Source organism: Macaca mulatta, chromosome 13 (genome assembly GCF_049350105.2).
Source record: "Macaca mulatta isolate MMU2019108-1 chromosome 13, T2T-MMU8v2.0, whole genome shotgun sequence".
Taxonomy (NCBI): domain Eukaryota; kingdom Metazoa; phylum Chordata; class Mammalia; order Primates; family Cercopithecidae; genus Macaca; species Macaca mulatta.
In genome coordinates, this window is record NC_133418.1 from 78,691,846 (window position 1) to 78,715,452 (window position 23,607).

The 23,607-nt window shown below is 45.1% G+C and overlaps 1 protein-coding gene across 3 annotated transcripts in view; it reads right to left on the bottom strand.

Annotated features, from left to right (window-relative positions):
- Positions 1–23,607, bottom strand: part of PRKCE (protein kinase C epsilon) — a 538,158-nt gene that overhangs the window by 35,689 nt on the left and 478,862 nt on the right. For all 3 annotated transcript variants that reach the window (XM_077958601.1, XM_028831616.2, NM_001257741.1), the window contains 2 exon segments: positions 7,133–7,271; positions 1,210–1,398 (listed from right to left, as the gene is read on the bottom strand). In XM_077958601.1, coding sequence (XP_077814727.1) covers positions 1,210–1,398; positions 7,133–7,271 — 328 coding nt within the window.

The following is a 23,607-nucleotide window of genomic DNA, read 5'->3' on the forward strand; positions in this document are numbered from 1 at the left end:
TTGGGACGCTGAGGTGGGCAGATCACCTGAGGTCAGGAGTTCAAGACCAGCCTGGCCAATATGGTAAAACTCCGTCACTACTAAAAATACAAAAATTAGCCAGGCATGATGGCAGGTGCCTGTAATCCCAGCTACTCAGGAGGCTGAGGCAGGAGAATCACTTGAACCCGGGAGGAGGAGGTTGCAGTGAGCCAAGAGAGCACCACTACGATGCAGCCTGGCCATCTCAGCGAGACTCTGTCTCAAAAAAGAAAAAAAAAAAATTCTTCGTAAAATACATATAATCAGGTAAATATTGGAAGTTGATTAAAAGAACAAGAAAAGCAACTAATAGTGCAGAAGACACTTGAAGATAGCAAATTTTGTGACTACAATGTGCAAACGACTGAATTTTGGGGCATTCGGATGCATGGAAGAAGCCAAGTTCTGGAAGTCATGGTCCCTGGGCTGTCACCCTCGTCCTGTCTTAGCTCAGAGGGGTGACCTTGGGCAGACTTCTTGCTTAACTTCCCTGCACCTCAGCTTTCACGGATTTCAAAAGGGTACAGGTAACATCACTCACTTGACACAGTACAAGCATTGTTACATCATAGAGATGGCTGTGCTGAGAAAGCATAAGGGGTTTTCCCGTGTGAGGGATGATTCCTAGGGCAGAGTCTGTCTCTGTATTATGTGTCTACATCCAGCGGGACTGCATGAATTTCCAGTGGACCAGATCTTTTCTGATTGGCTCTTGAGCCACAGCGATGCTGTCATGGACACAGTTGGGCAGTGCCCACCCTCCCTCCCCTCCTCTCTGTTCTCCCTCACAGGTCCCTGATGAAGACAGGCCACAGGTAAGGAAGTGACGGAAGTGGCAGAGGTGATGTCAGCAAAGTTGAGTTGCTTCTGTTCCCTCTGAAAGGCTGGAGGACACAGATGTAAACAGTGCCTCATCTCAGGAAGCACAGACATGTGCTCCTTTTCCCACCAGAAGAGCAAGTCATCTCAGGCCCCATTCTCTTGGCAGCAGCCCTCTGCACTGCGCCTGAACTCCCAGTGGCAACTGCCCTTAGTCCTTCCCATTCCATGGTGATGAGCAGAAGTGGGAGGGAGAAAGCTGGACAGAGAAAGGGAGAAGGGAGTGTGTGTGTGTGTGTGTGTGTGTGTGTGTGTGTGTAGGGGAGGAGCCCAGGAGAGCACAGCCATGGGTGAGGGGCAGGGACTCACAGCTTTCAAGATGCTGACCGCCTCCTTGCTGAGCCACACCGGGTACAGCACGTCGTCATGGAGGATGGACTCAAATAGGTCGTCCTCGTTGTCGGCCTCAAAGGGAGGCTGTCCAGCCATCATCTCGTACATCAGCACCCCCAGGGCCCACCAGTCCACGGAGGGGCCGTACTCCAACTCCTGCAGGATCTGTTCAGGAAACCGGCAATGTCAGGCACCATCAAAGGCTCCCACCCCAGTGACACCCGTGCTACGAACGCCCGTGGGAAGGACTTCAATTTTAACTCACTCCTCCCTACCATTGAGTCCTAGTCCATGTGAAGTTCTAAATCAGCAAATTCAGTGGCAGCTGAGTTTGGAGGCACTATGTTGGGGGCCGGCTATCGTCTTTCCAAAGTCAATATCGACAGTCTGTCTTCCAATGGGAACATGAGCACCAGAGAAAGTTCCTGACTGGCATGAGGGCCACATTTGAAAAAACTGCATATTTTGACACTAAAATCAGGGTCAGGGGAGCACAATGCAGACTGAGAGAACGAGCGAGCTGTAAGTGACTCAGAGTGCAGCGAGGTCACATCTCCCATCTCACACACAGTGCAGGGCACAGCTCACTGCCTGAGTGGAAAGGTGAGCAGAGGTCTTCTTTAAATGGTGCAACACTGAATTTACCTGAGCCCTGTGCTTCTGGAGAGGAAACTGCAATGAATAAGTCTCCCCACCCTGTCACGGTCTACCTATAAAGGACTACTATACTCTTGCATATTCTAAGAAAAAACCCATCTCTATTGTTCATCATGATTCCCATAAGATACACTGAGGAATCCCCTGCTTTGCCTCTACGAAACCCTAGGCCCCCTTCCTTTCCTTTGGGGCCACTTTCACTAATGAACCCCCTATTGTAATAGCCAGAATCAAACCATCTCCTTGATTGGTACATTTTGCCTTTGACAACAGTCACTTGTCTTATCTATGCTCTCTGTCTCTCTTTTTTCCTCTAGCCAAAGGTGTAGAGTCAAATTCACTCAGATTAAATGCATGTATGACATGATGCTACTGAATACAAGACATCTTTTCTGGCTGGGCGCAGTGGCTCACACCTGTAATCCTAGCACTTTGGGAGGCTGAGGTGGGAGGATCACTTGAGTCCAGGAATTCGAGACCAGCTTGGGCAATATGGTAAGACCCTGTCTCTTAAAAAAAAAAAAAAAAAAAAAAAAAATTAGCTGGGCATGGTGGTATGTCTGTAGTCTCACCTACTCAGAAGGCTGAGGTGGAAAAATCACTTGAGTCCGGGAAGTTGAGGCTGTAGTGAGTCATAATCACGCTACTGCACTTCAGCCTGGGTAACAGAGTGAGACCCTATCTCCAAAAAAAAAAAAAGGATCTTTTCTGATTGGCTATTCTATTTGGTCTGCTCTCCATACACATATGTCATAAATACATGATACACACACACATATAAATATGTAGCAAGTCAATGATGTGTATATATATATACACACACACATATATATTCATACATATATATCATATATATGGAGACGAGATCCAATAGAAAAGACTAGAATTTAATATCACCTTTCAGCTATAGAGAGCTTTGTATTTTACAGTATGCCTTTAAAATATAACATATATAAATAAAATATGTAGCAGGTCAATGATGTGTTTGGCTCAGAGGAAAAATAAATGCTGAGCTGTCCCCTCTACAAGGAGGAGATCATGAAGTGATATTCCCATTCCACAATTATTTTCTCTTCTTATTAGAGTAGGATTAGGCATGGCTCTGCCCAGAACAGGAGGGTGGATGAGATGGCCTATCCAGGTCCATAATTCTATAAAGAATTTCAAAAAGTGAAGGAGAAATAAGGTTGGTGTGCATGTCCTGAAAGGGGGAACACTTTGAGGACCCTGAAAAACAAGGTAAAGTTCATGCCTCATCATTCCAGCCCATAGGACACCTTGGGCAGATAATGTCTCAGGCTGGGGACAAGGCTCCAATTTAGTTCTCAGATTTCATGGTGGCCAGGGAAGAGGAGGCTGAATTCAAGTATCTGGACTTTCTGTGGTCTACTCAAAATACCCTTCTAGAGATTACAAATTGCTTAGGATTAACTAGACAGATTTGGATAGAAGAAACATTTAGAAACAGTTAAAACACTCACAGTTTAGGAATCTTCTGAATTTGGAATGAAAAGGAATGTGAGCAAATGCAGCCAACTCTACATTACTTGGGTCTGGTAATCTTTTTAGCTAATACCTTTGGTCTAAGCCCAGTGGTTAGTGTTCCTCGAGCTGTAAGGTCAGAGCCATGGGCTCCACTGTCCGGAGGAGCCAGCGATTCTTCTGTGCTCCAAAGCCAATGCCAACTCCTCCCTCACCCTGGAAAGACACAGCGCCCAACTTAAGACCCCTGCCTGTCCCTACGAGTTGCAGGCACTTTCTCACTTTCCACATACCACTGCGTTGTTAGTTATTTTTTCATGGCCAACTGTCTCCCCAGTGCAACTAAAAGGTACCAGAGGGTAGGAGCTGTAACATGCTCCTGAGCCCATTGCTGTGGCCAGCCTGTTCTATCATCCAGGAGACAGTCAACATTTTGTGACTGGCTAGCATGCATGGCCACTCTGTGTATCTACCGGGCATGCTCCCTTCTCTCCCGGGCTCAGGGCACACTGGGTGCTACAGTGGCCGCCCTCCAGCTTCTCGGAGGGAGGCAGCTGGGTTCTGTGCCTTCAAGGGGTGGGGAGAAGGTGGCTTGTGTGTGCTGAGACTGGATGGTGCTGTGGAAACTGCAGAGCCACCCTGCCATCCCGCTCCAGGCCCCTTCCACAGCCTTCTCGTTCTGGGTGGCATCTTTTGTAAGATTCCTTTAAGGCTTGGCTCTAATTATCTGCTTCCTACTTAACTGTCGGCAATGGATCTGGGCAGAAGGGCAAGGCTTCCATGCCACGGGAAGGCACCTGGAGTGGCAGCCAACCCCTCAAGTGTGTCAGAGCTGGAGAGAAGGGAGAAGGCATTGGGCCTGATGATGCCATTACCAAAGGCTGGTGGCCACTTCCTGGGGAGCAGGGGCTGGGAGTGGAGAAAGCAGAGGGGTGCCACGGGGCATACCATGTGGTAGGAAGAGAAGCCTTGGGGCAGAGCTCCTGCCTCCGAAGGTGTCTCTGGTTTTGAGGTTAGCTCAGCAGCTTATCACCTCTCCCATTTGAATAGAGGCTTCTGCTTTCTCAAGCATTTCCATGCTCTAATCTCAGATTCTCAAAGCAGCTTGATGAGGTAGGTAGGGCAGGAGTTATGGCTCCTTTGAAAGATGAGAAACCTGAGACTCAAAAACATTTTGTGACTTCATCAAGGTCACATGTATGCATTTGTGGACAAGTCTGGACTCAAGACTCAATTCTCAGGATTGTGTTTCCTATCCCAACAATGATGATAACAATGAAGCCACCATTTAGCCAGCACTCCCTGTGGGCCGGGCACTGGGCTAATGCTTTAGAGGCATAATCTCATTTAATCTTCCCAGTAGCCCTCGATGAAGGCAGCAGTACCTTTATCAGCTGTAATTTGCCTACAGCAAGACCAGGGATTGTCATTGCCAGTGCAGAGATGTTTCTGCATAGTGGGCACAAAGGCTAGAGCAGGAAGGAAGAGTGTCTGTGCTTCATTGTGAACAGAGATCAGAGTTGTTCATTGTGAGTCTCATCAATGGATTGCTTTTCATGAAAGCTGAGTGGCTGTTTTGTTCATCATAAAGCGAACGTTCTGTCTTGGGTTGGGTCCTTAACTATACCATGGGCTGTCAACTGTTAGACTCTGGCATCAACTTACAGAGGAACTGGAACTGAGTATTCTGACAATGAAGAATGAATGAAGAAGATGAGAAAAGCAGTTCCCTGTTGAAAGCTCTCACTTTCATTTATTGCTCCTTGAAGGTTGAATTCCTAGTGTTCTTGCTAAGGGAATACACTCGCAGAGAGACTGAAATCCCTACTCTTCAGATCTCTTAGAAGATAAAAGTTCTAAAGGGAAACCACCTATTACTCATCACCTTCACTTCGAGATGTTCCTCAGGCCTCCCCTGTCTTGTCTGGTCTGTGAAGCCTCCCGACCGTCAGTCCCTCACTCCCTGCCTTCTGATCTGCATGGCTGTGGCCTGCCTTCTTCCTGGGATGGATCTGACTAGGACCCTCCTCCACTGGAACCCTGAGTGGGTCCACAGATACTACAGGATCAAAGCCACATTCCTTGGGTCTTTATCCCAATCTCATTCATTACAATGAGTACCAGGAAACCCTATGATCTAGCTACACTTTTTAACTGTCCTGGAAAAGCCCAAGATGTTTTTGTCCCTTGGCCTTTGCTCATGGTGGAAGGTCATAAGTTCTCATTTTTTAACAAACCTTTCTATAAGAGCCTGATTTGTGTGCTGGATCCTGGCAGTACCCAGATTAGAAACACAGACCCTACCCTCAAAGGATCCAGGGCCCAGGGACATTGAACCTCCTTTCCTGTCCTGCCCCCGTTCCAGTCCTGTTGTTTTCAGGAATACCCTCCCCACCCCTTCCGTCAAAGGAAATCCTCATTCTTTACAACTCAATTCATCCACCAGGTGCTCCAAGAAGCCTTTCCTGATCCCTGAGGATACCATCTTGTTTTATGTGCCTATTTATTCTGCTTAATTAGTTGTTTACTTATCTGTCACTCCCTTTAGACCAAAAGTTTCTTTAGAATAGGACAAGTGTCTCAGTGATTTCTTTATCCCCCACATTGCTTTGTGCCTAGCAGGTGCTCTAACAATGCCCACTGAAAGAAATGAGCTCTGAATGGGCTAATACCTATCTGATCCGCCATGGGCGATGTTAGTGGGGATTGGTACTTCTTTCCTATCTTACATGTCTCAGAACCATGAAGATCATTTTGATTGTCTATGACAGGCCATGTCTTAAACCTGAATCATATCACACCAGGTATCTCTCAGTTTGGGCAGGAATAAGGCAAACAAACACTTCATGCCGAGCAAAACATCCCAAACAACTTTCACGAAAGGCGATCTATTGGAATGGGCCACAGTGAATATCTCTGATATCTGTATACAATGAGGTGCAGTCACTCTCCTCTTCCTGCTCCATCCTGTGTACCCACAGCATACAGCTGCCACTATGCGGGAAATGGCAAACAGTTCCTGGTTTTACTGTTAGTAAATTATAGCTGATAAAGTGAAGTGCTCCCGTGATCAGTAATGCTCCTTTATTCTGATTTTATTTTTTACTTTTTTTTTTTTTTTAATTGAGACAGGGTCTTGCTCTGTCACCCAGGCTGGAGAGCAATGGTGCAATTATGGCTCACTATAGCCTCAACCTTCTGGGCTCAATTGATCCTTTCACCTCAGCCTCCCGAGTAGCTGGGACTACAGGTTTGCACCACTATGCCAGGCTAATTATTGTATTTTTTGTATAGACAGAGTTTCACCATGTTGCCCAGGCTGGTCTTGAACTCCTGGACTCAAGTGATCTGCCTGCCTTGGCCTCCCAAAGTGCTGGGATTACAGACGTGAGTCACTGTGCCCACCCTATTCTGATTTTAAAGACATGAAAACAATAATAAAAGTCAACAAATTTCTCTTGGTCAAAGATTTATTGGTGGTTCTGGACTAGGATGGGAAGAGATGTTCAATGAGAACTTGCCCAGGTTTGGGAAATAGCCTGTTACTCTCATTTCACTCATCATCTCCCCAACACTAGGACTTCTTGACAGACATCAATCAGCAAACTTCTTACCTTCTCTTTTCTCCCTCCTCCCTAGAATCCATCCTGGTTTTCCAGAGCCTTCCCCCAGTACCACTAGATGACCCCAGTGCATGGGTTTGGACCCCAGCCTCGGTCCTGGCACCAGGAGGAGGTGAACCTTTGCACACAGGTCTTACCTCGGGAGCTATGTAGTCAGGAGTCCCACAGAAGGTGGTGGTCGTCACACCATTCAGAATCCCTTCCTTGCACATCCCAAAGTCAGCCAGCTTACAGTGACCTTCTGCATCCAGAAGGATGTTGTCCAGTTTCAAATCCCTGCAAGATAGGCCAGAATCATATTGTCAATATGCCACTCACCCCAATATAATCTTCTTGAGTTGAAGGTATGTGCATATCTTAGGGAAATCTCCAGAAAAAAAGTCCTGAAAGAAGCTTGCATTTCTTGAAACCCATCCGAGTCCAGGGGCTGTCTCTCACGTTAGTCAGCCCCTAATGGCACCTCCGCTTTCTTCAGCAAGAGGGAGGAACTTCCGTAACCCCAGGAATATATCAACTGCTGTGGTTTCATAGATCTAAGTCAGTGGGTATATATGGAAGCCCTGCTATGCACCCATATTCATATCAGTCAGACCCTGCTGTGAAAGAAAGAAGCATCTACCCCTGTCCCTCATGAACTAACCATGGGGATCAGCTGGGGGTCCCCGCATGACACATAGAGACATCAATGAAACAGATAAAACCACCTAAGAGTCAGGCGCTACTTTATAGAGCACCAAGCGAGCTACTGTGTGTCAGAGCGGGAGACCACAAACAGCTAGTGCAGGCAGTGAGGGCCTCCAGGAAATAGCGCCCCTCAAGAGAAACTTGGCTAGGAGGTAAGGGTCGGATACACTGTGAGGAGAGAAGATGGGAGAGAGGAGAAGGCCAATATACCTGATGCAAAAGGTAGTGAGGAGGCCAGAGAATTGGGCCGCAGTGAATGGTGAAGCAAGACAGGAATGTTTTGCTCAAAGAGCCTGGAATGCTAGGAAAAAGAATTTGAAATGCATGCTAACAGCAATAAGCATCCTGCCTGCATGAGCACAACGCATTTGTAAGATCTCTTTCCTAGGGGCCAGCAGGCTGGGTGGGGGAAAGGTCTGGAGGCAGGAAGGCAAGCACGTTGCTTATAATCACCTGGACCCACAGAGCCCACGTGGTTCTGTGCGGCAAGCAAGAGCCATAGGGGCATGCCAGTCTTGAGCAGTGCAGCTCCCTTGGGGCCTGTTTTACACTTTGGGGTTCTAGGTAAGAATTCCCTGCCACCATGCCTGGAACCTGCAAGCCTGATCCCGTAGAAGAACCCAGACTGCATTGTGGTCTCCACCCTGGGCTCCCCGCAACAGCCATTCTGGGATGGAGGGTGACGGGTCTTGCAAATAAGGCCCATTCCTCTGCACACAGAAAGCAGGGGGGCCTGCTGGTGTCAAGATGTGAACTCCGGTCATTGCCGGGGATCGAGGCCTGAGCGCAAAGGTGGGGCAGGAAGCACTTTAGGACCTGCCTGCATTGTACCCATGACCCCGTTTCTGCTTACAGCTGGGACTTCTTGAGAGAAAAGAGCATATAAAATGTGCTGCTCTAAGCAAATGCTCATGAACTACAGAAAGAACAGTGAGCCCAACCAAGCTGAGCCCCTGGGACCAGGGTTCCCTCACCCCGACCCTGGCCACTGTGTGTGGTCAAGGCCCAGCTCTGGCTATGGGTGATGGATCAGTGAGACAAATACTGGGTTGGGACTCAGGGCCTGAGTTTGTAGCACTGGTTGCAGCCTTGTCCTGGTAAAGTCACCTTGCTGGTCTGTGACCTTATCTGGTGAATCAGAATGACACGCTCCTGCTTGTAGGCTTATTTGAAGGACTGATGATGTGTGTAAAGTAGAAGGTCTTTAACATTGTCACACTCACTTTCTTCATGAAGGAACCAAGTTCAAGGGAACCGGGTGAACTGTCTGCCTACTTGCAAATGTCCGAGTCCTTGAGAAGCTGACAGCTGGGGCCCCACTGAGTCACATGCCCCTCTATTTCCTCTATTTTGTAGTATCCAGTGCTGCCAACCCCCATGGCACACACGATCAGCACAATGGTGATACTAATTGAAAAAGGAACAACAATGATGCTTCTTTATGTGTGGGAAGCACCTCGCAGTTCACGGTCCACGCTCAGCACTGTGAATTCCATTAAACAGTTCCATTGCACAGTACTGTGAGCTAGAACAAGCACACGTGGCAACTACCCTTACAGAAATAAGTCAATGGAAGCCAGAAGAAGTTAGGTGATTACAGGTGGTGAAGGCTTGGTGGATCTGCCCTGCAAGCCAGCATCCTTGTCCCCGTGTGCCGCGCTCCTCTGCCCTCCTGCCTTCACATTGGTTGACTTCCTCTAATGCCAGTCACCAAGCCCAACTTCATAAAATACCCCAAATGCCACCCCCTAAGCACTCTTTTCAAAGCCTTTGTTATGTCCGAGGAAGGACTTCTTCTAATTTTGCATAAATTGAGTGGATTCAGAAGATTCCAAGCCAGCTTGAACTTTGCCCCTTTTCTGACTCAGGCTGCAAGGCTCCGCCTTTCCTTCTGCCCGGGGTTGCCTCAGGCGGGGCAAAGAAGGAGGAAGGCCTCACTGCTCCCCAGCTCCTGCTCTTCTTTGCCTGCCCCTGCACTGGCCCCAGAAGCTTACCCTCCCTTTGCTTTCTACCCTTTCTTCTCCCCAGGAGAAATGTGGTCCAGGGTGGCTGCCACAGCCAAGCATGGTCAGCAGGCAGCACGCAGCAGCTGCCCTTGGCTGTGACTAGGGGAGGCCCTGGCCAAAATGCTTCCTCCTGCTGTCTTGCCACTGAGGCCTGAAGCCTGCCCCTGGTCACTTCCTCCAATTACCCCTCTGTATTTCTTGAAAACTCTAACTGTCCATGTAAAACCAAGTCCAGGAAGAGTTAGGGACTTATGTTCCTTTCCTTAATGACAGAAAAAGTTAGAGTGGGTCCAAAGACTTCCGGGACCCAGAAGGGCCATTGCCAGGACTTCCTATTTCTCTGGGGGGTCTTCAGTTCCATTATAAAGAAAAGAGCTCACACCTCTGGGACTAAACTTGCCTGGCACTGGGCTCTCAGTGGCAAGCAGTTCATGAGTGGGGTTTCAGTGGATGGGATGGCTCAGGGAAGCTCAGTGCCTATGATGGCTCAGGGGTGGGGGTAGGGGCAAGATGCAGTGGAGGTGGAAGGTGGTAGGAAGAGAAAGAGCTAGTCTTTCCCTAAGAGATTCCTTCATGGTTTTCTTACCAGCACTGCTACCCCAGGATCTCTGAATTTCCACTCCTTATTCCTGCCCCAGGAGTCTCCTGGCTGTATGTTTTCAGTGCTGCCTCTTTGCTAGGGGCCTGTAGACACTCCTGGGGAGGAAGATTGGGAATAATGGTTTCCCAGCCTTGCTTACTTTGGGGTCCTGCTGGCAGGCAGAACCGGGCAGGCTGTCTATTCTCCTGAGGGTTCCCATGGTGTTCAGTGTTCAGGGGACATGGTCAGGCAGGTAGCAAGTACTCATCAAACTTGCTGGAGACTGACAGCTTTGCAAAGAGGGACAACTGCCCAGGTATTAGTCCCTGTGTACTCGGTCCTCAAATGCAAGGCCAGGGTACTTTTGAGGAATAGGACATTTTTTAAAGAGGGGGGTCATTTTTTTAATAGAAGGGGGGAAACCCAGCAAAATTTCTTTCCTAATATGTGAGCCAATGTGACTAGCCTATACTCATTTATCTATTTACAGTTTCGTTCAATTTTTCTTCAATAGGTAATACATTCATGTGTTCAAAAAACCAAAAAGTATGAAAGGGCATGCAGTAAAAATTCTCCCTCCTGCATCCATTCCCTGACACCCTTTTCTCTCTCTACAGGCGATTTCTTTTTATTCATGCCCTGTATATTCTCTTGATCATACTTTATATATAAATAAGAAAATATGATTATATATTCATTTCCCCTCATTTAACTATACTGTACACATTCTTTGGGACTTTATCTTTTGCACTTAATATATATTGAAGCTCTTTCTGTCTTGGCACTTAAAGAGCCTTCTAATTCTTTATTGTGGCTACATAATACTCCACTGTATTTATTGGGGGACATTTAGGATACTTCTAGCATATGCTATCAAACAATGCTGCTGTGAATAACCATCTACATAGGACATTTCACACATGTGTGAAGGTAACTGTACACATTTCCTAGAAAAGAAATTTCTGAATCAGGTACTACAAGAATGTGAATTTTGATGGATGTCGCCAAACTGCCCTTCTTGGAGGCAGAACAATTTATACTTCCATCAGCAACATATGACAGTGCCTGCTTCCCACATCCTTGCCAACATGGTATATTATCAAGTTTTGGTAGTTTGATAGGTGAAAACAATATCTCATTATATTATTAAGTTTCTCTGTAAGTTTGAGCATATTTTCATATATTCAAAAGAGATCTGTATTTTTTTTCCATGAATTGTTGCCCATTTTTCTTTTGTGGTGTTTGTTTTTTATCGATTTTTAGGAGCTCTTTCTATATTAGGAAACAAACTTCAAGCATGAAAGGGCATACAGTAAGATAAGAATTGCAAACATCCCAGTTTTTTGTCTGACTTTTGGCATTGCTTATGGTGGTTTTGTCATGCCAATATTATTTATTTTTATGTAATTGAATTGATGTTTTATAACATGGGTTTGGATTTTAAGTCTTAATTTGAAAGGCTTTACCCATTTCAAAGTTATAAAAGTATTCTCCCAAGGTTCCTCCTAGTACTTTTATGTTTTCATTTGATAAATGTAAGTCTTTGATATATTTGGGACTTGCTCTGATAAAAGATGTGTGATATATATCCAACTTCACTTGTTTTCAGAAACTTAGTAAGTTGTCTCAATACCATATGCAGAATAGGTCACTTTTCCTCACTGATTGAAATACCACCTTCATCAACAAATACTAGTACTAAATCCTCTCATGCACTTGGATTTTTCCTGTACCTTTTATTCTACAACGTCACTCTATACCACACTCTTTTAATTATTGCAGGTTTATAATGCCTTTTAACACTCGGTAGTACCAGTCTACATATTATTTTTCAAAATTTCCTGGCCATTCCTGTTTATTTTTCCATATGAACTTTAGAATCATTTGTCTAGTTAAAACACAATCCTGGTGATGTCTTTATTGTGAATATGTGTGAAGTTATAAATTAACTTAGGGAGAGTTGATATTTTTATGATGTTGAGTCTTCCCTTCTTATCCAATAATACTTTGTGTCTTTCCATTTTCATGTCATCTGTGTCCCTTAGAAGCATTTTAAAATTCTCTCATATAGATCTTATAAATTTCTTATGACATTTTATGGCAGATTGCTGGTTGTCCCAATATCTATTCTCACTTTCTTCCTTTGTAAGAGAACATTTACTTTCTATTTTTTAAGCCAGGCACATAGCTACGTAGCCATGAACTAGAATTAAAAGCTGCGCTTGTGGCTCAAGCCTGTAATCCCAGCACTTTGGGAGGCCGAGACGGGCGGATCACAAGGTCAGGAGATCGAGACCATCCTGGCTAACACGGTGAAACCCCGTCTCTACTAAAAAATACAAAAAACTAGCCGGGCAAGGTGTCAGGCGCCTGTAGTCCCAGCTACTCGGGAGGCTGAGGCAGGAGAATGGCGTAAACCCGGGAGGCGGAGCTTGCAGTGAGCTGAGATCCGGCCACTGCACTCCAGCCCGGGCGACAGAGCAAGACTCTGTCTCAAAAAAAAAAAAAAAAAAAAAAAAAAAAGCTGCGCTTGGAGCTGGGTGTAGTTATATGACTAGGTTCTAGGCAATCAGATGTGTGGAAGTCTCCTTAAAAGGAAGAGCCTTACTCTTCTTTTTCTTTCCTCCTTCTATATATTCTCTCTTTCTCTCTCTATATATATGTGTGTGTGTGGGGGGGGGTATATATACACATATATATTTATACATATATTCATATGTATATATACACACACACATATATACACATACATATATACACACATACATATATGTTCTTCTATATATTCTGTATATTGCATGAATGAGGATATAATACCTAAAGTAGTAGCAGCCACCTACAACCATAAAGACAAGGACTAAGTCCTAGGAATGGTCACTGGACCATCAGCCTTCAGATAACTTTCATATGAAAAAGAAATAAACTGGTATCTTATTTAGAGCACAGTTGTTTTGGGTTTATATGTTAATTGTAATGGAATCCACTTCAAAATAATACAGGCTATTATTTTATATTTTAAATTCCTCTGGTAAATGGGGGCTTTCTTCTGTTATGTCTTCCATCTGGTCGCACACGTATAGGCTAGGTATTGACTTTTGTTTATCATTTCTGTGCCCTGCCATTATACCGAACCCTCAGTTTTTGTAACAGTTTCCAGTTGATTCTCCTAGATTTTTCAAATTGCCTGCTATTAATGATTAATTTACCTCTTCCTTTTTAGTACTTATACTTCTAATTCATTTCTTCTGTCTGATTGTGTTGACTGGAACCTCAAGAAAAATGCTAAGTAATAATCGTGATAGCATCTTTGGTGGTCCCTGATTTTAGGAGGGCCACTCCTAGCATTTCCCCCTCAGCCTGAATGCCTTTGTGATAGCCCTTGTTGCCTGACACCTGGATGGATGGCTACTTTACTCTCCACTTGAATGAAGACTTACGAGAACTTCCATGGAACCCCACTTCCTCCCCCAGTGCCAAGAGCCAAATGGGATGTGGGCTATAGGAAGGTGATAAGAACGAGGCTCTTCAGCTTCCCTCGAGTCCAGTGTGTCTTAACCTTGCCATGCTGTGACCAGATTGACATGTGGGGCTGGATAATTCTTTGCTGTGGGGGGCTGTCCTGTGCACTGCAGGATATTTACTAGCACCCTGGTCTCTATGCATTAGATGCTATGAGACGCTATGCATCTATGCATTAAATGCATTAGATGCTATTAGTACGCCCCCTCTCCAGTCGTGACAACCAACTGTCTCCAGACATGGCTAAATGTCCCTTGCAGGCCCTCTGGTTGATGACCACTGCTCTAATCTGAGTCTTAAGAAGTGATCAGGGCTCTTAACGTGGCCTGGCCTGGAGCCAGACAGAGATTTGGAAACCATGCCCTAGCCACAAGGAAAGGGTGCATTCGCCTGGCGCATCCTCTGCCATTTTATTCCTGGGAGACGGGAATCCTGACTCTACCAAGCCTGCTCACATTTGGCATCTTCAACCCACATTTTTAAATGTATGAGGAAACTGAGGCTCAGAAAAGATAACTTGTCTGAGGTCACATGGCTGGTAAGAGGCAGCGTGGGCTGACCCTACATAACTGCCTGTGACCACCTATTAGATAAAATGAGAGAGGTATGAGTTGGAAATCTCTATTTGACGCTTGGACTAAAATTCCTCTGGGCTGGGAAAAGAAGTCTTTGTGGTGAGGAGAACATGGAGCCCAATGGATCACAGACACTTCCAGGCACAGACCCACTTCGAAGCAGGGTGACACAGTGAAGGCTCTTCTGGAAGATCTCTTCCAGAAAATCACAACATGGCAAGAAAGGAAATTCCCTAAACAATGTACTTTAAAAATATTCTATAAAACCTATCTGAGCAGGAAAAAAATAAGACCTAGCAGTTATAGTGTCAGGGGAAAAACAAAAAGTTTGACTTCTAAGACCAACTATACAAACTAATTTATTAGGGGAGGAAAATGGAAAGGCATCAGTGAGTACAAACAGATCCCTAATGTGATTTTGCTGCAAGGCAGTGAAGAAATGGTCTAAGACTGAGGGAGAACTGGTATGCAAGGAAGGTCTTTCATCAAGATATCTGCTGGAGATGGGATGAGACCAGTGGTGGGTCAAATTCTACTTCTACTTCTAACGTGACAAGAAACTGACTTTTTTTTTTTTGAGACAGGGTCTCACACTGTAATCCAGATTAGAGTGCAGTGGCGCTATCTTGGTGCAACCTCTGCCTCCCAGGATCAAGCGATTCTCCTGCCTCAGCCTCCCAAGTAGCTGGGATTATAGGCATGCACCACTACTGTCCAGATAATTTTTTTTTTTTTTTTTTTTTTGTAATTTTAGTAGAGACAGGGTTTCACCATGTTGGTCAGGCTGGTCTCGAACTCCTGACCTCAAATGATCCACCTGCCTTGGTCTCCTGAAGCGCTGGGATTACAGGCGTGAGCCACCGCACCCAGCAAAGAAACTGACGGTTCAGGTCTCTAGCAATGTGTCTAGAATAATTTGAAACACATATTTTGGCTTCTAAGAATTGCCTCCCAGGTTGGCTATGCATGTATGTAATTCTATGTATAATAATTTATGTATAAGAAGTTGTGCCTACATGTGATCTGAGATGCTGAGTGGGTGCCCAATGTTTCTCTTCCAGATGTCAGACCGGAAGTGGGGCAGCTATGAATCTGAATCCCAACTCTGCCACTTACCAGCTGGGTAAGGTTGGGCTGGTCCAACATATCTGGAAGACTTAGTTTTCTTACCTGTTAAATGAGGATAGTATTGCCATGATGGAATGATGTAACCTCTGCGAAAGCTCTAGCACAGTGCCAGATCCATGATATCCCAGAAATTCTGCCTCCTCCAGGGGTCTAACACTCATTTCTTAAAATATACATCCCATGCCAGTGCAAGTCACTAAATCCATAAAAATCCTTTTATTTTTGAAAAATACTTAAGGTCTCTTATGTGTATAAGGCACTGAGATAGATGCTGTGGGATGAAACATATGAAGTATACACGACTGTAACATAGGGGAAAGGGACAAACGATGTGGAACAGAGATGAAACTGACTGAGACTTTTAGCATAGCCCAGTGAGAAAGTCAGGATTCCTTTCCCTGGGACTGGGGAATGACACGGTGTATGGAAACGCAAAGTTCCCCGGGAAGAAAGCAAAGACAATGGGGCTCACAGGTAGGGGTGAGGCTGTGCAGATGCTGATCAACAGGATTCACGCAACAGCTTCCAGACACTTATACTTCTCAGGACTGGCCACCACTGTGTGCTATCACATACAGAATCCCTTTCCTTCCCACAATAGCCCTGGGCAGTCGGTATCATCATGGGTTTGCAGATAAAGAACCTGAGGTGGAGTGGGGGTGAGTAAACAAGACTAGGGAGGTGACTGGGACCTGACCTGTAGATGTTTAGTGGAATCCTGTTTTCTTTACCCTGCACCTCAGCTATCTCATCTGAATTTATCCTTTCCCATTTGGAAAACTGTATTTTTCTATATTGATGGTAGATTCCCTAAGAATAACAGCCAGAAAACTCTCCTTCTGTAAACCATACAGGATCCAGCAAAGAGTTAGCACGTGTGAGGCCCTTAACATATCAGAAAGAATGGGAAACAATTCTTTTATGCTTGACCTGAAAATTCACCATTGAAGAGCCCTGTAATGCTCCTTTATTCTTCGCTCATTTTCCAATGCCCTCACTTCCCTGGCATGCAAATTCCACAAAGCTCAGGCCTGAGTGCTGCAGAAATAACAGCAAATTCCTCCAGTAACTTGAAGATAAGAGATTAGAAAAATTACTTCGTGTCCTAGAGCAGGCCCTCGAGGGAGATTATGAAGAAATCCTGCTTGTTTTGGGACAAACAGTGAAGACTCGTGAATGGCTGTGGTCAATCAGAGGGGAATATTGGCTCTTCTGGCAGATGTTACCAGGCACCTTCATAAATTTAGTAATACACTTGAGAGAAAGATGTTTTTTCCAGCTCAACATTGTGGCAAATGTTGGTGACTGGCAGGCACCCTCCTCCTGACATTCTCTGCACAGGCACCTCCCATCACTCGCAGGAAGCAAGTCCCTCAAAGACCACCAGCCAGAGGCCAAACACAAAGGCAAACAAAGTGCGTTTATTGCCCCTCCATCAAAAAAAAAAAAAAAAAGCATAATTTGTTTCTGAGCCCAAGGTAAATGATTTTCAAGTTCTCCATTGCAGTGCTGATAACCGAGAGTCAACGATAATATTTCATTCTGGGTCAATGTCCAGGGAAATTCTTCTCCAAGTCTTTGCGTAGAAAAATTCAATCATTTAGAAGCAAAACAATGAACTACTTTTCTTCTTCCAAATGCTTTTATATCCCAAGCCCAGTGTGGAATCTTTTCTATCCCTTACTTCGTTTAATCCCAGAAGTGTTCTGTGAATCTGGTAAGACTATATTATCCCTACCTGCTAGATGAGGAAAAAGGGTTTGAGGGGTTATTTAACTGGCCCAGGACATACAGGTGGTGAGTGAGCAACAGAGTCCACCGTGCCTGACCCCACTTCCATGCTGTGAATCACTTCACTGTGTTGTTTGAGGAGAAAAAAATATACATTGTGTCCACACGGCCGCCCTTTCATGGGACAGAGAACACAGTTGTAGTTTTTGGGGCGGTGGTTGTTTCTAACTCATGGAAACATGCTTATAAGATGTAACTGATAAGCCAGACAATGCTATTTTGATCAAATAGATGTCCTCTCAACTCGAGAGAGAAGGCTTTGAGCCACTACACTGACAGCGGGAAGCCTGAGGTGTCAAACAACATCTCGGTTTGAAGCCAAAATAAATAGCCTGGTACCTGGTTGATCCCGCCAACAGAAAATATAATAATAAACAGCCTGTGGCTGTACCTGGGCATTAAGCCTTGGAATCACTACAGAGTTGCTTATCTGATTGCATGATCATCCAATTACTTTTTTTTAACCCATAATAATGAAAGTACATTCTTATCCTTAATATTCATGGATAAAATTCTGATCCCTGCTGAGGAGAAACGCATTGCCTTGTGTTTCCAGCATGTGGGTGAGCTACCCTGATGATCCATCGTGACACTTACACCTAGTTCCCCTATCCCTCTCCAGGTCAATCAACTTGGTCATCAAAACAGCTGTTTGGGCAGAGCCCAGGACAGACTGACCACAAGCAAGTCACTTTTCTGAGCATTACTGTCCTCAAATATGAGATAAGACGGCTGGATAAGTTAATCCCCAAGGGTCCTTCCAGTCTAAGATCCAGGAAGCAAAGGCAGCTGGAGCCCGTGAAAGAACTTGCTTGAACTTGCAGTCCTGGCTGTTGCACACCAAATGTTTCCCCTTTCCACTTTGGAGCAAACCTTTGCCAGCAGGCATTTTTACATGAAATGTAAATCAGATGATGCTCCCCTGCTGCTTGCATTCTTCAATGGCACCCCAGAAGCAGGGTTGTCAGCATGGTGTGAGAGGCCCTTTGTGGTCCCCCATGGCCTTCTAGCCTCATCCATCCAGTTTGGATCAGGAGAGTGTATGATGACGGATGAGGCTAGAAGGCCAGAGGAACCTTTGGGTGGTCCCTGTCTCCTGTTCCACCATGAGTGTCTATCCTCCACAAGCGACCATTCCACGAGGGCAGGGTCTCCAAGTCCCCACAGTGTCTGATGCATCCCAGTGTCTCAATACCTACTGGTCAAAATGGATGAAGGAATAAGATCAGAAAAGTGAATTCACAGATCGTGGCCCCAAGCAGCCAGATGATATGAACATGCATTTCCAGATAATGTATGGAATGATTAAAACATTTTTATTGAAAATTATTAAAACTAAGGCCAAAACTATCAGAGGCAGCTGAATCCAACATTCTCTTGCACTCTCCAATCCATTCTCCTTATTATACTCAGGAAGAGAACCAAGCAACACCCTCTTGTTGTGAGGTCTCTGCCTTTATCCCAAAGATGCCTCTCTTGGCCATTTTACCTAAAGCAGCCCCTCACTACCAACCCCAACCCTTCCTTTAATCTCGATCACAGCACTTTGGTCAGCTCCTCCACAACAATGACCACAATTTGTCATTATTTTGCTTATTTCCTTGAGCATTATTGGTTTCCTCACATGAACTCCAGGAGAACAGAGATGGTGCCTTCGTGTTCACAGATTGGTCCCCAGGGCCCTGCAAAGTACCCAGTATTCGATGTTCACTGAATGTCAGAACAAAATGATGGGCAGGGTCTCTATGAAGTCCATTTTAGCATCCATCTAATTGGCGGCATGATTACAACTACTGATACATTGATTGTCTACTTGGCCCTATTATGTAACAATTCTATAATAGTTACTGAGTTTCTACTTAGAGTCTGTTTGAGGATATGGAGAGGGAAGAAAGACACAATCCCTGTTTTCAAGGAGATGCCTAGGGTCTAGAGGGACAGATGGACATGAGGCCAGAGTACTAGGATGGCAAGTTCTGAAACCAGAGGGAGAAACAGGACATCATCACTGCCTTAGAAGGCAAGGATTGCTGGTCTCACCTCTTTTGGGCCCAGAGATTTGCAGCTCCAAGTCCAGCCAGCACTCTGTCGCCACAGAAAGGGCCACTCCAGCTAAAGGACCAAGAGTAACCTTTCTGGGGGTGTTCCTGGAGCCTGGTGGAAGTGGACCATAGAACCCAATGCAGGGTCCAGAATTCCCGGACAGGAAGGCCAGAAAACTGCACTTCAAGCTCCTTTGTCAGGACCAGAAGCTGCCAAAACTAGTAGGCGTATGTCTTCCATGTCCAGCCACGTAAAGAGCCACGTGCTAGGAGATTGGTTAGCCCCTTGTAGGTCACCCCAGCCCAGATAAAGAGCTGAGGAAACGCAAATGTAACTCCACACAATTTGACGGGGATGTAGGGAAGGCACGTCTTCCTGCAAAGTGGGGGTCACCCAAGTTACTTGGAGGATATCAGAGGCCTCATTCAAGGTTAGAAGGCTGAAAATGGACTGACCTCTGAAGTGACAGAAAACAGATTTTATTATTCTTAAAAAAGAAGTCTTACATTTGTATTTGTTTAATTTGGCCATGGAAGGTATTTGCTTTAAGACCATGCGGTGCTTTCCAACGGCTGAGAAATGTGTCTGTGCGCGCACGTGTGCGCATATGCATACATGCCAATAAGAAAGGGTACAGGGCTGCGCTTACGCCCTGTTACGGGCCTAGACCTGTGGTCTCATGGACAACGAGGCTGCACGGGCTCAGGCGAATGAGGCAGGTTAAGAAGAGTCCTCCTCTTCATTGGAAAGGACATAATCTGGTAGAGTTTACAAATCAAAGGCGATTAGAGATAAAGACAGCCTCCATTTCTCCATGTGATGGACGTCTACTGAGCACTTATGACACACCAGGAAGGCCCAGGGTTTGGAGGGAGGCAGGAGGACAGCAGCAGTTCAGCTCGTGCATGAGCTCATGCATGCTAAACATTACTGATTCCTTAGAGGGACCTCACTGGACATGCTGGCTAGGTGTAATATGTGAAGGTTTGGGCTGGAGGAAAAGAATGGATGTGGGTGAGATTTTTCGAGAAGAGGATCACATATAGTGTGAGAAGAGAAGAGGGCTAGAAATGATCTGTGAGCAAGCACGACGCCTGATGGCTGGGACTTGGGACAGAGCAACCATATAGGACTTTGGTGTTCGAGAAACCCAAAAAGAGAGAGAATCTCAAACAAAGAGTGTAGTCAGTCCGTGAAGGGCTCTGAACTTGGGTGGTTCAGAGGTCTTTTCATCCAGCTGAGGCCCAGGCAGATAAAGTCACTTGCCCTTACTTCTATTTATTTATTTTTTCTTTTTATGCTTTGAGACTCTGATTTAGAAATAATACTAATAAATAATAATAATAATAATAATAATAATAATAACTTGTTATATCTTTTGAGAAAAGACTTTCCAGACTAATAGAGGAATTGTGTATCAGGGTCTGCCCAGTGAATAGCTTTAGTAAAGAAAGGAACTGTAAACCTCAAACCTGCCAATGGGACAGAAGGAGAGTTCCAGAATTCCACTTGGAGAAAAAAAGAAAAGCAGCAATAACTCTTGGAGTGACACTGGGAGACATGCCCTTTTTCTTTTTCTTTTTTTTTTTTGAGACGGAGTCTCTCTCTATCGCCCAGGCTGGAGTGCAGTGGCCGGATCTCAGCTCACTGCAAGCTCCGCCTCCCGGGTTCATGCCATTCTCCTGCCTCAGCCTCCTGAGTAGCTGGGACTACAGGCACCCGCCACTACGCCCGGCTAAGTTTTTGTATTTTCAGTAGAGACAGGGTTTCACCCGGTTAGCCAGGATGGTCTCGATCTCCTGACCTTGTGATCCGCCCGCCTTGGCCTCCCAAAGTGCTGGGATTACAGGCATGAGCCACCGCACCCGGCCGACATGCCCTTTTTCAAGGCAGTAGAGTCGGCATGTGAGAAGAACCCCATTTAGAGAAAACCCCAAAAAAACCCACCAGAGTTCCGTGTTCCATAAGCCTTCCAGTCTTCCAAGCAAGAAGGACCCAGCAGCTTCTCCTTTGCCCACCCTCAGCCGTCCCTGAGGAGCAGGTTAGTTGGGGCAATGGTGACCCAGCCCAAATCAGCTCAGTGTTCCTGGGCGATCTCCTTCCTCTCCACTCCACCAGGCCCATCAGAAGGGGTGCCTGGACTCTGGACATTTCTTTACTTCCTTCTTTTTAAAAATCACCCTTCCCTAAACTATGATCCCTTCTGAACTACTTGCAAATCTGCTCCATGTCATTGAGCTAAGATGGACCCTTATGGCTTGAAATATAACTTCCCCCAGGGAACTTGCAGAGGTGGATCAGAAGATCCAGGAGAGTCAGTAGAGGTGATGAGGCATGGGGCACAGCTTCAAGACCACTTCTCAAATCCTGGCAGGAAGAGTCTAGATTTCCCTCTCCAGGGCCCTCCTGAAGGCCACGGCCTTACCCCTGCCTCTGAGTCCATCCCCAGCCAACTGCTTCCTTTTACCTCCTTTAACCTGAAGACTCTACTTGGAGCAAGATTTGAATTTTCTTGAAGCCATTCAGCTAAAATTCAGAGTGCTGTTCAATCCCTGACTTTGCTGGCAGTCATCAGCTGGATTATACTCACACTAGAGCAGGTTGTTTGGCCATAGATGTGGATGAAATATTAGTAAGTTATATTCAAGGAAGAGAGGTACTTAAAAAGGATAACCTATCTCTGCTTTGGGAAAAAGTGACCCCCAGGTTTTAAGCAAAGTCTCTCAATTACGATTCAGGTCATGGAAGCATCCTGATGGCACAAGGGTGCGCACACATAGTATAGTGGACCCTCACGTTTACCATTTGTAGTTTTACTCTTCTCAAGCTCCTGTAAGGGTCTGTAAGGGTCTAAAACAAGCAGCACTTTCTACCTGTGTAGAGGACATATCTTAATGTGTTTTCTAATGAAGTTACGTGTGGGTAGGTTAGCTGGCCAGCAAATGAGCCAGACCAAGTGGAAACAGAGTAATGAGGTCTGTGGAAGGAATATTTCTCAGCCAGAAAGCAAGTGCTTTGACCAAACTGAAGAAAGGAATGTGGAATTTGTTGGTGGTTCAGATCTATAACAAATAAATCCTTTAAGCAGTCGATTCTGAAATAAGGAAATCATGACTTAAAAATTTATTTTAGCAACTGCTATGACAAAAATTGAAACTTCAGTGAAAGCTAAAAAGATAATTAACATGTGTTGTGAGAATGTGCCCAGACAACATGTAACTCTCAATGTTTTTATGTATCAGTGTCATGTTATATTAATCATACTATATACTTTATTACATATAACAAAGTATACATATAAGGTATAACAAAGTATGTATGATAAAGTATATAGTATGATTAATATATGTAATGGTATATTTATATATACATGTTCATATTTTATATGGTATAATATATACATATGGTATAAATATGACATAAAATCAATAAAAGTTTAATTATAACTTATTAGATTATACTTTGTGTTGTCTCTTTCCAATTTTGTAATTACTTTTACCAACCCAATGGCTTATGCTAATAAAAATGAAAACAACCACAAAAACAATTATACCTGCCGGGCGCGGTGGCTCACGCCTGTAATCCCAGCACTTTGGGAGGCCGAGGCGGGCGGATCACAAGGTCAGGAGATCGAGACCATGGTGAAACCCCGTCTCTACTAAAAATACAAAAAATTAGCCGGGCGCGGTGGCGGGCGCCTGTAGTCCCAGCTACTCAGGAGGCTGAGGCAGGAGAATGGCGTAAACCCAGGAGGCGGAGCTTGCAGTGAGCCGAGATCGCGCCACTGCACTCCAGCCTGGGCGACAGAGCGAGACTCCGTCTCAAAAAAAAAAACAAAAACAAAACCAAAAAAAAACAATTATACCTGAAACCTTAAGAATATACAAGAGCAAAATCTGTCATCTTATCAGGCTAAAAAAAGAAAATCACACAAAAACATCGCTATTTTCATGTGCTAATAGTCCCTAAGGGAGGTAAATTAAACAAATACTAATTTCCTAATCTGTTGATGACTGTCAAACAGCTTTTATTGCCAGAGATTAGCTGTTAAGATATACACCCACAACCATACCTGCTCTTTTTTGAAAACATAAGTGTTCTGATTTAATGGAAAACCACTGCAGGGCATAAATATAAACTATAAAACAATTAAAATAATAAATCCAAATGGCAGCATTTCCCAGCGAGTCTTACAACATCAAACTCAGCAGCTTCCAATCTGCAAGGCTCTGCCCTGAGCCCTGTAGTTTGCCAGGGCAAGGAGCAGGCACAGGCAGCTTCCTGTG